General features: G+C 35.0%; 1 protein-coding gene across 5 annotated transcripts in view; it reads left to right on the top strand.

Moving 5' to 3' along the window:
• Positions 1–14771, top strand: part of Ift80 (intraflagellar transport 80) — a 115568-nt gene that overhangs the window by 62591 nt on the left and 38206 nt on the right. For all 5 annotated transcript variants that reach the window (XM_047564616.1, XM_047564613.1, XM_047564614.1 and 2 more), the window contains 2 exons: positions 2216–2334; positions 5078–5152. In XM_047564616.1, the coding sequence (XP_047420572.1) occupies positions 2216–2334; positions 5078–5152 (194 nt within the window). The remainder of the gene's footprint in view (positions 1–2215; positions 2335–5077; positions 5153–14771) is intronic.

Here is a 14771-nt window from a genome sequence, read left to right as displayed (position 1 = left end):
TTGTACCACACTGCCTGGCCTAGTGAATTTCTTTTGTGTTTTTATCATTATAACTTGTAGATGTTAACATTTTTGGTATATTTCAGCCATTGCAGTTACAATTCTTTTTAATGATCAAATTGTTTTATCTTTGGCCAATTGGCTCCTATGTTCTTTTGACATTATTTCATTAGTTTCCTTTCTGGTATAACAAGATATTCTAGGCTTATTTTGTGCATTTCCTATCAGACTTGGAATCAGCCTTTTTTCCAGGAAAATTATTAGAGGGAAATGTTATTATATTTTTTTAAAGTAGGATTTATTGAAGAATAGAAGAGGGAATCCAATAGCAGGTTTTTTCCCCAGGGAAATGTTATTAATAGACCATATTTGGGTGCTGTATGGGCTCATTTGTATTGATTTGATCAATACGTTTAGACAAAATGTTTTTGTTCCTGATAGATAAAAATATATCATGAATATGTACTTGTGTTTAAAGTTAAGGAGTTTTACTCTTTGTACTTGACTATTGTTTTATAAGAAAATTTTTTTCCTAAGCACATTAATAGTGCTATATATGTTCTAAACTAAAATATAGTTTTGAAATAAAAATATAAATTATTCTAACAATCTACCATTGAATACTATTTAGTATTTCTTGTTGTTTTTTAAATAGAGGCAAATTTATGTATCTTCATATCCTTCTGTCTTAGATAAAAACTATCATACTATACATATTGTTCTGCATCTTGCATTTTTACTTTATGTCCTGTAAATCATTCCATATAACTTCCTCATTGCATCTTACTACTATATATTATTTGTGAATACGCTGTAGTTTTTTCAATCTATTGATAAACATTTGGACATTTGCAGTCATTTGCTATTGCAAATAGTGCTATAGTAAATAACCTATACAATGTTATTTCATAGTTTTGCTTGTGTATCTTTGGGATAGGATTCTAGAGTATATGCTTTATTCTGCAATCTCTTGTCATGATGATGGCATATTAATGGGGCTGGGAGTTGGGGAATAGATCATAAAAAAAGTAATATACTTGTCTTAGTCTCCTCAGACTGCTATAACAAAAACTGTGGGTAGCTTATAAGCAGCAGAAATTTTTTTTTCACATTTCTGGAGGCTGGGAAGTCTAAAATCAAGGTGCTAGAAAATTTGATGTCTAAAAGAGGGCCCACTGTCTTTTTTTATAGATTGTGCCTTCTTATCCTCACTTGGAAGTGGCAAGGCAGCTCTCTCGACCTCTTTTGTAAGGACATGAATTACTTTGAAGAAATACTTATAGGAAGTTTGACCTTATCCTCCTATCTTTCTTTTTATATCTTTTTATTGCTTAGTAATACCTGATACATTATTTTTAGAAAAAATATCATTTTGAGGAGAATTTAAAGAAATACTGACTTGTAGGTATAATTACCTTTTTATTTTTTTCTTTCTCTCTTTCTTTAACTTCTTTTTATACTGTCTTACCCATTCTGTTTGACCAGATAATTGGTAGTTTAACTCACCCAACATTCTTCTTGATTTGTTGCAGTTGGGCTATCAACCTCAAGATTTTTAGACGATATTGCCAAACGTCAAAATCCTTACAAACTAGTCTGTTATAAATTTCTATAATAGTTTTAACTAGCTTAAGCAATCTTGTTTGTTGGTGCTTAGCCTTCTTATATGTTTTGCATATGGAAATACTTCCCCCACTCTGTGCAGCTTGATTTCTTCACTATGCAGTTGGTTTCTTTACTAATGTCTCCTACTCGACTTTTGATTTTTAAAGCAATTTTATCTCCTCTTTTAGAACCTAATTTTAAAGTAAAATCTAATCTAAAAAGAGGTATTCTTATTGTTTTTGGCAGAAATGATGTAGTCTCTTTCCAACTTATCTGTGCCATCTTCATTTAACTGTATCTCAGGGTTGGTTGGAACATTTTTCACTTTTATCATTTCATTGCTATAGCATTCAATGAGGCTTGCAGGTTAAAATTTTTTGTAAGTCTTTTCTATTTATTTTTAAGAGATTTTCTGTATTTATACTTTGTAGGTTGATTTTTATACCCAAGTGTTTATCAGCTTATTCCTAGTTGAAATCTTTTTATGAGATTAGGTAATCAAGAGTGCTCTGAATTTTTTGTGTTTCAAAGCCATGTTTTCAAAACCTTGCTAACATCTAATCAAAATTGATGTTTCTAATTTGTTGGTGTTTTATTTTTCCTTGTTTAGGTTCGTAATGTTCTTAATGATGCAGTGGACTTGCTGGAATTCCGTGATAGAGTCATTAAAGCATCTTTGAACTATGCACACTTAGTTGTTTCAACGTCTCTTCAATGTTATGTGTTCTCGTAAGCATCTTGCATTTCTTAAAAATCCAAAGTTATGTCTGTGATGAGGAATCTATTTTTAAGTTTTCAAATCATCATGGTTTGGCTAAAGCTTAATTTTTCCTCAAAACCTCACCTGTTCTGAACTTAGCTCAAACCAGGAAGTCAGAAAAAGTGAGAAATGAATGAACAATGAAAATATGTCTACTAAAGTATATGCATCAAAGGTTAATAATCACTTTTATAATAGGAAATATCTTCTCTGAGATAGTGTTTACTCCTAGTTCCAAGGAATTTATTATATGTTTTTCAAATCTAGAGCTTAGAAGCAGCTAATAAATGATGGAAAAAGGAACCATCCATTTACTGTAAGAGGGGACAGCTAGCATCCTGATAACAGACTGCACGTTATTTAGTAAGGATACGAGGTAAAGGCTTACTATCATAGGCTAGGGTAATACAAATTATGGATGTTTGTATTGATGATTCAGACTTGTACAAAAATGATGAATGAAAGACAATATATTTAGTATATTCTGTATTGGAAGGCAGGGAATGATTTAATAAATACATCCAAGAAACTTGCACCTAAAACTTAAAAGAACATACTGATTAATATACAAACAAACCAACCTGATTTGCGGTTTTGATGATTTTCATGATGTAAATACTTCCATGAGGACCAATTTCAAGCTGTCGATGTGATTTCATTTTAGCAAAGTTGAGAAGAGATGGAGAATAGCAAACCATTATATATGTAGTATTACTACCATATAGATGAAAAATAATTTCAAGTGTATAGGTAATAGTAAAAGATAATAAAATAACCCAGAAGTAATGTTTTGAGTATTTATTACCCTTGTTTTTAACATAATTTGCTTAATAGTAAGTATAAAATTTCATTTTACATTCCAGTTTTATTTAATAGCTGATTTTAAAAATTCTTGAAAATTTAACAACTCATACAATTTGTAGTTTAGTACCAGTTGACTCCTCAGCTATCCAGAAAACTCATGTTACCATTATGATACTTTCAAGGGTTGTGAATACTCAAGGATTTTAAAAAAACATTGTGCTTGTATTTATAATATTATGTGATTATAGTTTAATCATTGAATATAAAATCAAGGATAGAGACTTCGAGTCATACTCATCAGAGCCCAGCATGTGGTACATACTTAAAAATATTTTGCTGAATATATGAATTGAAATAGGTAAAGTATTATATTTTATTGGTATCCTAAAGCTCAGTAATACACAAAACAAAGGTATTAATTTAATTGACAACTGCTATATTTCTAGAAATTCCCACTTACTATGTGTATATCTGCTGCAAATCAGAATCTGCAACTCAGGAAAAACAGCCAAGTCTCGAATAATGAAATAGGAGAAGCAGAGGAAAGTGAATAAAGAAATAGGCAGTTTAGTTTTATGTGAATTTTTTTTCTTAAATGATAGGGAAGAACAATAATAATTTGGAAAAAGTAAAAAAGATACAATGTTAAAACTTGAAATATAGGGAAAGTATTATAGGACATGGGAACATCTTATACTCACTTAATACAGTTATTTGAATAATTTTTTATTGGGTTGAGAAAAAGAGATATTTTTAGTTTGAGTTTCTTTGCTGTTTGAAAAAAACTAGGTATCTCCATTTCCCTAAATAAGGGATTTATTCTACTTGTTATAATGGAAAGAGAATAAAATTCAAATCTGTAGGATTGGTATTTTTACTTCTTATTTACATTGGAGAGTTTGCTTTTTTTGTTGGAGGGTTGTGTATTAGGGATTGAACTCAGGGGCACTCGACCACTGAGCCACCATCTCCAGCTCTTTTTTGTATTTTAAAGACAGGGTCTCACTGAGTTGCTTAGCATCTCGCTTTTGCTGAGGCTGGCTTTGAACTTGAGATCCTCTAGTGTCAGCCTCCCGAGCTGCTGGGATTATAGACATGTATCACCATGCCCAGCTTTTTTTTTTCTGCTTTTTAAAATACCAAAATTTGGATGGAGATATGGTTCAGTGGTAGAGCGCTTGCCTGGTCTGTGCAAGGTCCTAGGTTGGATCCCTAGCATTATCTTCTTATCCCCACCAAAACAAAGTAAAATACCAAAAAATTTAGTAGCTGCTATTTATTTATTCTTTGTAACTATAATTTTCCTATATTACCTAATATGTTTCAAAATACAAGATTGCTTTTCTTCTTTCCTGACTAACCTGGTCTCCTCTCTGTTGTCAAAATACTTATTGTTATAAAATATTTATTAAAATGAAATACCAGGGAGCAGTGGTAGAAATGAGGAGGTGTCTGGACCTATCATCCCCAAAACATTTCATTAAATTAAAAAAACCTACTCGTATTTTAGGTAATAATAGATATCATTTATTGAACAATTCTCATTTTTTATATTTAATGTTAGTTTTTATACATAATGTTGAATATACCTATTTATGAGAGCTAAAGGACACAGTGATTAAGTAACTTATTCTTAGGATTCCTTATTTCATGTACTGTAATACCTGCAGTAAGTATTTGTTGAGTGCCTGCTTTGCATTAGGGTTAGTTGCTGGGGACAGTCTTCTTTCTAGTTGTGGGTACAGATGTGAAAGTGAATAATTTCAAAAAACTTAATAGAAGTGTAAATAAAGTTACTGTGAAACTAAAATAACTATTTAAAATGGATACTTATTTACTTAAAAGAGTGTTTTAAATGTTAATTGAATATTTTAAATGTTAATAATGTCCATTTTATTTGTCTTTTAGTACGAAGAACTGGAATACACCACTTATATTTGATCTTAAAGAAGGAACTGTTAGTTTAATTCTGCAGGCAGAAAGGTAATTTGTTTATTATGTTTAACTATTGGATTTAGAGTTCAAATATTTCATGTAGGGGCAAAGTAGTCTTTAAAGCATCCCATTTACTTAACAGTATACTACTTATTTGGAATCTGTTTGTTTATATTATAGGTTTCAAAATTAGAAACAGTAAATAAGCTTTTAGATAAGAAGTCCTGAAACTTTTTAGTCTCAGCATTTTTTTACATTCTTAAAAAATAATTGAAGGTTATATGTAGGTTATATTTCAGCATTTAGTATATTAAAAATTAAAACTGAACAAGAAGGAGGGAGGAAGGATGGGAAAGGGGAAAATATAGAATGGATTTAACAAATCATGTTATATGCACATATAAATGAACTAGAGGGAATTTCCACTTTGTGTATATGTAGAACATACCAATCAAAAATAAAGAAAGAAGGGCTGGGGAGATAGCTCAGTCGGTAGAGTGCTTGCCTTGTAAGCACAAGACCCTGGGTTCGATCCCCAGCACCACAAAAAAATAAAATAAAATAAAGAAAGAAAGAAACAAACAAAAGAAAGTTTAGTAGAATAGAGGAAGGAGAATAGAGGGAGGGAGAAGGGGAGGAAAAGTAGGAGGAATGGGGATTAAAATCAAATTCCTTGGATATATGATATTGTCAAAATGAACCTGACTTCTGTGTATAACTATAACGCTTTAATGAAAAAATGAAAAATAATTAAAACTGACAAATTTTTAAAGTATCAATTTATTTTAAATGTTAAGTTCATTATACGTGAACATTAACATAATGACATGAGAGAATGGGAGAAAATCAGGCAGATAATTATGAAATAGTTTGAATCTCATGGTTCCTCTATTTCCTAGTCTCTTCTCTTTTTTTTCCTGTTTTCTCTTTATTTCTTCTGTTTCTTCTCTCCTTCTTCCTCTTATTTTCTCTATTATTCTCTCTTTCCCTTCCTTCATTCCTTCGCTTCCCTTCCCTTTTTTCTCTTTCCATCTTTCCCTCCCTTCCCCTCTTGATGAAGATTGAACCCAGGACCTTACTCATGCTAAGCACATGCTGTGCCTCTGAAGTACACCCAGGCCTAATTTTATTTTGAAGTATTGATTGAAATTCATTGATTTCATGATCCACTGCTGGACTGTGACCTGAAATTTGAAAAACAGTATTCTCTACCAAGACTCTGAAGTGTGTAAATGACTAAGAAACTCAAACCAATTAACTAGAGTAAACCAGGAATAGATATTATTCCAGAACCTGCACTTTTCTGTGAAAACTATCAGTCTATCAAGTATAGTGATAACCTACTGAAACAGATATCAGACTTAGGAAAGCTACTCAATAAAACCTGGAATAAAGTATGGAAACATAATTGACATTTACCTAAAATACCTTTGCATTGATACCATGTACTATATTCCTTATCCCTTTATTCATCACCTACGCAGCTCTTAATAATGTTTTTTTAAATCGGATTTTCTAGCCCACAGCTTTTTATAAATAGAAAACTAGAAGAATGATGCTGATGAGTTGTTAAAAGGCTGGCACAATGCCAGCAAGAAAAGTGACTGCCTGGCAAGGGAATGTAGAGAAAACTAAAATTACAGATCAGTGCAGCTGAGAGTATAATTATTCTGAGCACCAACAGATTCTCATGAGTATCAAGATGTCATTTTGTTACTGAAGAATATAATCAGTACACTGATGATATTGAATGATCAAGAAAACTTTAAACTTTACATCCACTAATGAAATTGAAATGTATGATTCATTTAGTTATATCATAAATTTTTAAAACAAGTCATTTTTGTCATTTAAAAGTTAAGATATCATCTGTCTAAAAACACTATTTCTGAAATGATTTTTTTACTTCAAGAGTTTCAAATAAATTTATTTACTTTCACATTATATATAAGTGTATTTATTGGATGTACTCTTTATAAAAGCTTATATTAATGGCATAAATAATTAAGTAAAGAATATTTCAGTTACTGCCAACCACTGGTCTTATTTATACCATTAGATATGTTAGCCCATAGAAACAGGGTATTTTCTTAGAAGTTAAAAGCTACTGTTTATTTAAAAGAGAAAAATTTTTAGTGATAACACAAAGAATATATATTAATATATTGTGTCACTTTATCAAGATCAACACTGTGTTTTCATACACTAATGGGTATGACCATACACTGATGTGCAAGGACCAAATACTTCAATTAAATAAGTTACCTGTCAGTCCTTAAGTATTAATTTAATTGAAGTGTGTACATTTGGTATTCACAAAGTACTTAACTTTCACTAGTTTTGGTGTTTGTTAATTTATTTTCTTTTTGTTGCCTTAACAAGAAAGAATAGTAATTTCTGAATCAACAAATAGTTCTGAATCAAGGATATTGAGACCCTGAACATAAGATTTTAGAAATAATGTCATCAGCACAAAGGAAACCACCTCACCAATTTAGTTGTATGTGTATAAATCAATATTACCTTTCAAAAGGCAGTTTAACAATTACATATTAAGATTTTAAAAGTATATATCCTTTGATCCAGTAATTATGCTTCTAGAAGCTGTACTAAGGAATTAAGTAGAATAGATATACAGAGATGTATGTATACTATAGACACTCTTTAAAACAGTGGACAACTTGAAATTAATATCCATCACAAGTGGGTTAGTAAGGAAGTAATTATGGAAATGTATCATACTTTTTTTTGCCATGATTACCTCTGTAGAGGTCAGATCATAAGATGTCTTTTATTTTGTCTGTATTGTTTGAATTATTTCTTACAATATTTATCTTTTTTCAAAGGAAAAAGGTAGTAGCCATAAAGTAGTTATGTGAGCCAATAAAATACCACACAGAGCCCTATGCCTTGAATATTAACTGGCAACATAGCAAACGAATCTGAAACCCTGATGCAAAAAATGTATAAGGTTTTAGATGTGAGTACATACTGATGATCAGCATATAATTTTAAAGTCAGAAGCATTTTTATTTATTTATTATTATTATTATTTGCAGTCCTAGGATCAAACATAAGGCCTTGTACATGCTAGGCAAGCACTGTACTGTTGAGCTACATCCCCAGCCCCAAAGCATCTTACTTTAATAAATGTTGGCACTGATACTAGTTTTTGAATAATTTTAAATGTCATAGACTTTATCAGTATTTCATTATCTTTTTTTTTTCCTATTTTTTTTTTATTATAAAATTGTAAACAAATGGGATACATGTTGTTTCTCTGTCTGTACATGGCGTAAAGGCATACCATTTGTGTAATCATAAATCTACATAGGGTAATGTTGTTTGATTCATTCTGCCATTTTTTCCCTTCCCCCCCTCCCCTCCCACCCTTCCCCTCCATCTATACAGTCCTTCCTTCCTCCATTCCTGCCCCCCTCCCTAAACCCAACTCCAACCCCAACACTAACCCTTCCCACCCCCCATTTGTGTCATCATCCACTTATTAGCGATATCATTCTTCCTTTGGTTTTTTGAGATTGGCTTATCTCACTTAGCATGATATTCTCCAGTTTCATCCATTTGCCTGCAAATGCCATAATTTTATCGTTCTTTATGGCTGAGTAATATTCCATTGTATATATATACCACATTTTCTTTATCCATTCATCAATTGAAGGACATCTAGGTTGGTTCCACAATCTGGCTATTGTGAACTGAGCAGCTATGAACATTGATGTGGCTGTATCTCTGTAATATGCTGATTTTAAGTCCTTTGGGTATAGGCCAAGGAGTGGGATAGCTGGGTCAAATGGTGTTTCCATTCCAAGTTTTTTAAGGAATCTCCACACTGCTTTCCAGAGTGGCTGCACTAATTTGCAGCCCCACCAGCAATGTAAGAGTGTACCTTTCTCCCCACATCCTCGCCAACACCTGTTGTTGCTTGTATTCTTGATAATTGCCATTCTAATTGGGGTGAGATGGAATCTTAGGGTGGTTTTGATTTGCATTTCTCTTATTACTAGAGATGTTGAACATTTTTCCATATGTTTGTTGATTGCTTGTATATCTTCTTCTGTGAAGTATCTATTCATTTCCTTAGCCCATTTGTCGATTGGATTATTTACATTCTTGGTGTAGAGTTTTTTGAGTTCTTTATAGATTCTGGAGATTAGCGCTCTATCTGAAGTATGATTGGCAAAGATTTTCTCCCTCTCTGTAGGCTCTTTCTTTGCATTGCTGATAGTTTCCTTTGCTGAGAGAAAGCTTTTTAGTTTGAATCTATCCCAGTTATTAATTCTTGCTTTTATTTCTTGTGCTATGGGAGTCCTGCTGAGGAAGTCTGGTCCTAAGCCGACATGTTGAAGCTCTGGACCTACTTTTTCTTCTATAAGATGCAAGGTCTCTGGTCTGATTCCGAGATCCTTAATCCATTTTGAGTTTAGTTTCGTGCATGGTGAGAGATATGGGTTTAGTTTCATTCTGTTGCATATGGATTTCCAATTCTCCCAGCACCATTTGTTGAAGAGGCTATCTTTTCTCCATTGCATATTGTTGGAACCTTTGTCTAGTATGAGAAAATTGTATTTATTTGGGTTTGTGTCCGTGTCCTCTATTCTGTACCATTGATCCACCTTTCTATTTTGGTACCAATACCATGCCGTTTTTGTTACTATTGCTTTGTAGTAGAGTTGAAGATCTGGTATTGCGATACCCCCTGCTTCACTCTTTCTGCCAAGGATTGCTTTAGCTATTCTGGGTTTTTTATTCTTCCAAATGAATTTCATAATTGCTTGCTCTATTTCTGTAAGGTACATGATTGGGATTTTAATTGGAATTGCATTGAATCTGTATAGCACTTTTGGTAGTATGGCCATTTTGACAATATTAATTCTTCCTATCCAAGAACATGGGAGATCTTTCCATCTTCTAAGGTTTTCTTGAATTTCTTTCTTTAGTGTTCTGTAGTTCTCATTGTAGAGGTCTTTCACCTCTTTTGTGAGATTGATTCCCAAATACTTTATTTTATTCGAAGCTATTGTGAATGGGGTAGTTTTCCTAATTTCTCTTTCTGAAGATTCATCGCTTATGTATACAAAGGCCTTAGATTTATGTGCATTGATCTTATATCCCGCTACTTTACTGAATTCACTTATGAGATCTAAAAGTTTTCTGGTGGAATTTCCTGGTTCCTCTAAGTATACCATCATATCATCAGCAAATAGGGATAGTTTGAGTTCTTCTTTTCTATTCGTATCCCTTTAATTTCTTTGGTCTGTCTAATTGCTCTGGCTAGAGTTTCAAGGACGATATTGAATAGAAGTGGTGAAAGAGGGCATCCCTGCCTTGTTCCAGTTTTTAGAGGGAATGCTTTCAGTTTTTCACCATTTAGAATGATATTAGCCATGGGTTTAGCGTAGATGGCCTTTACAATGTTAAGGAATGTTCCCACTATCCCTATTTTTTCTAGTGTTTGGAGCATGAAGGGATGCTGTATTTTATCAAATGCTTTTTCTGCATCTATCGAAATAATCATGTGATTCTTGACTTTAAGTCTATTGATATGGTGAATGACATTTATTGATTTTCTGATGTTGAACCAACCTTGCATCCCTGGGATGAAACCCACTTGATCATGGTGCACTATCTTTTTAATATGTTTTTGTATGCGATTTGCTAAAATTTTGTTTAGAATTTTTGCATCGATGTTCATTAAGGATATTGGTCTGAAATTTTCTTTCCTCGATGTGTCTCTGTCTGGTTTAGGAATCAGGGTAATATTGGCTTCATAGAATGAGTTTGGGAGAGTTCCCTCCTCTTCTATTTTATGGAATACTTTGAGAAGTATTGGAATGAGTTCTTCTTTAAAAGTTTTGTAGAACTCGGCTGAGAACCCATCTGGTCCTGGACTTTTCTTTGTTGGAAGGCTTTTGATGACTTCTTCTATTTCATTACTTGAAATTGGTCTATTTAAATTGTGTATGTCCTCCTCGTTCAGTTTAGGCAATTCATATGTCTCTAGAAACCTGTTGATGTCTTCGAAATTTTCTATTTTGTTGGAGTATAGATTTTCAAAATAGCTTCTAATTATGTTTTGTATTTCGGTCGTGTCTGTTGTGATATTTCCTTGTTCATTCCGAATTTTAGTGATTTGGGTTTTCTCTCGTCTTCTCTTGTTAGTGTGGCTAAAGGTTTATCAATTTTGTTTATTTTTTCGAAGAACCAACTATTTATTTTGTCAATTTTTTGTATTGTTTCTTTCGTTTCAATTTCGTTGATTTCAGCTCTCAGTTTAACTATTTCCTGTCTTCTACTACTTTTGGTGTTGGTCTGTTCTTCTTTTTCTAGGGCTTTGAGCTGTAGTGTTAGGTCATTTATTTTTTGAGTTTTACTTCTTTTATTAAATGTGCTCCATGAAATAAATCTTCCTCTAAGTACCGCTTTCATAGTGTCCCAGAGATTTTGATATGTTGTTTCTTTGTTCTCGTTTACCTCTAAGAATTTTTTAATTTCCTTCCTAATATCTTCTGTTATCCATTCATCATATAGTAGCATATTGTTTAATCTTCAGGTGTTGGAGTAGTTTCTGTTTTTTACTCTTTCATTAATTTGTAACTTCAATCCATTATGATCTGATAGAATACAACGTAGTGTCTCTATCTTCTTGTATTTGCTGACATTAGCTTTGTGGCATAATATATGGTCTATTTTAGAGAAGGATCCATGTGCTGCTGAGAAGAAAGTGTATTCGCTCTTGGTTGGATGGTATATTCTATAAATGTCTGTTAAGTCTAAATTATTGATTGTGTTATTGAGATCTATGGTTTCTTTGTTCAATTTTTGTTTGGAAGATCTGTCCAGTGGTGAAAGAGGCGTGTTAAAATCACCTAGTATTATTGTGTTATGGTCTATTTGGTTTCTAAAATTGAGAAGGATTTGTTTAACATACATGGATGAGCCACTGTTTGGGGCATAGATGTTTATGATTGTTATATCTTGCTGATTTATGCTTCCCTTAAGCAGTATGAAATGTCCTTCTTTATCCCTTCTAACTAACATTGGCTTGAAGTCCACATTATCTGAAATGAGGATGGATACTCCAGCTTTTTTGCTGAGCCCATGTGCATGGTATGTTTTTCCCCATCCTTTCACCTTTAGTCTATGGGTATCTCTTTCTATGAGGTGAGTCTCTTGCAGGCAACATATTGTTGGATCTTTCTTTTAAATTCAATCTGCCAGTCTATGTCTTTTGATTGATGAATTCAGGCCATTAACATTCAGGGTTATTATTGAGATATGATTTGTATTCCCAGTCATTTGGTTCATATTTAAAATTTTTGACACATCTTGATTCCTCCTTTATTTGACAGTTCCTTTAGGATAATTCCTCCCTTTGCTGATTTGCTTCTTTGTTTTTTAGCTCTTCCTCATGAAATATTTTGCTGAGAATGTTCTGTAATGCTGGCTTTCTTTTTGTAAATTCTTTTAGCTTTTGTTTATCATGGAATGATCTTATTTCATCGTCCAATTTGAAGGTAAGTTTTGCTGGGTATAAGATTCTTGGTTGGCATCCATTTTCTTTCAGAGCTTGAAAAATGTTGTTCCAGGCCCTTCTAGCTTTTAGGGTCTGGATTGAAAAATCTGCTGATATCCGTATTGGCTTCCCCCTGAATGTAATTTGGTTCTTTTCTCTCACAGCCCTTTAAAATTCTGTCTTTATTTTGTATGTTAGGTATTTTCATTATAATGTGCCTTGGTGTGGGTCTGTTGTAATTTTGTGTATTTGGAGTCCTATAAGCCTCTTGGACTTGATTTTCCATTTCATTCTTCAGATTTCGGGAAATTTTCTGATATTATTTCTTCAAATAGATTGTTCATTCCTTTGGTTTGTTTCTCTAAGCCTTCCTCAATCCCAATAATTCTCAAATTTGGCCTTTTCATGATATCCCATAGTTCTTGGAGATTCTGTTCATGATTTCTCACCATCTTCTCTATTTGTTCAACTTTGCTTTCGATGTTAAATATTTTGTCTTCAATATCTGAAGTTCTGTCTTCCAGGTGTTCTGTCCTATTGGTTATGCTTTCTATGGAGTTCTTAATTTGGTTTATTGTTTCCTTCATTTCAAGGATTTCTGTTTGGTTTTTTCTCAATATCTCTAACTCTTTATTGAAATGATCTTTTGCTTCCTGAATTTGCTCTATTAACTGTCGATTGGTGCGATCATTCAATGCCTGCATTTGCTCTTTCATCTCATCGTTTGCTTCCCTAATCATTTTAATTATGTACATTCTGAACTCCCTTTCTGTCATTTCCTCTGCCATGCTGTCGTTGGATTTTATTGATATAACATCTAGATTTGTTTGGGGCATTTTCTTCCCTTGTTTTCTCATATTGTTCAGGGATCAGTGGGTCATTAAGATATTGCAGATTTCCTCTATCAACTTATAATGTCCCTGAAGATTGCTAGTATATCCCCTCTTATCCTTCAGTAGCCTGAAGTCTTGGAGGAGGTTGATAATGCAGAGCTCCACGAAGAAGCTGCCTCTCTAGGTGTGGTAACCCTCAGGTGGCGTATATTCCCTGCTAGTGGGCGGAGGTGCCTCCACTTGTTGACCAATGGTCATCCAATGGGGAAGTAGACTGTGGGCTGAGGCAAGGCCTGTTTGTGCCTATGTCTCTGGCTTTACCGTCCCTGTGGGAAGACCTCCCCCGGCCGGGAAGAGTCACTCGGTGGGGACGTCTCGCTGGTCAGTTGCCCTCCTAGAGGTTCCCCTCAATCTACAACTACCACCTGGGCTGGGCTGTCTTCTTCTGCAACGATCCCAGGGGCCCGGACCTACGTCCTGGGCTGGGAGCCTCACCCTTCGCAGGCGAGTCTCCTTAGGCTGCCTCTCCCAGAGAATCTGCCTACCGCCCTGGAAACTTCGCTCCGCCCCTAGGCGTGTCTCTGTGCGGCTCTTCCAGCAAGAAGCCACCGAGCTCCTGGGACCCTGCTCTGCACCAATCGCCTGGCTATGCAGCCCCTCCCCTGAGCCACCACCTGGAGCCCCGTACAATAGCTCCGAGACACAGAGACCCGCCACACACCTCCTCCTCCGGACAGCCGCCCGGTTTCCGACGCAGTCACTAGGAATCCAAACAACTCACTTCGGGTCTCCTCCTCCCGCCAACCACCCGTAGCCCTAGGCAGTCACTCCAAGTCCAAGTGACCCGCCCTGTTCCTCCTCCTCCTCCTTGGGGTAGCCCCCCAGGTGTTCAGGAACGGTGGCTCCGAGACCAGGTGACTCACCACGCTCCTCCTCCAGGCAGGCCACCGGTGTTCAGGAGCGGTTGCTTTTAGTCCAATCAGCTCACCACTCGCCTCCTCCTCTGGCAACCGCCTGTGGTTCTGATGCAGTCACTCCCAGGCTAAGCGTCCCACCGCTCTCCTCCTCCAGGCAGGCCACCAGTGTTCTGGAGCAGCTGCTCCGAGTTCAAACAGCTCGTCACGCGGCTCCTCCTTTGGCAACCCCCCGCAGCTCTGATGCAGTCACTCCCAGGTCAAGCAACACGCCGCGCTCCTCCTCCTCCTCCGGGCAACCTCCCGGCACTCAGGAGCGCTCGCTCTGAGTTCAAACAGTTCACCACGCAGCTCCTCCTCTGGCAACCGCCTGTGGTTCTGATGCA

The sequence above is a fragment of the Sciurus carolinensis genome, chromosome 9 (genome assembly GCF_902686445.1).
Source record: "Sciurus carolinensis chromosome 9, mSciCar1.2, whole genome shotgun sequence".
NCBI classification, from domain to species: domain Eukaryota; kingdom Metazoa; phylum Chordata; class Mammalia; order Rodentia; family Sciuridae; genus Sciurus; species Sciurus carolinensis.
The sequence above is the reverse complement of the archived record's forward strand: the minus strand, read 5'-3'. Positions and strand labels throughout refer to the sequence as shown.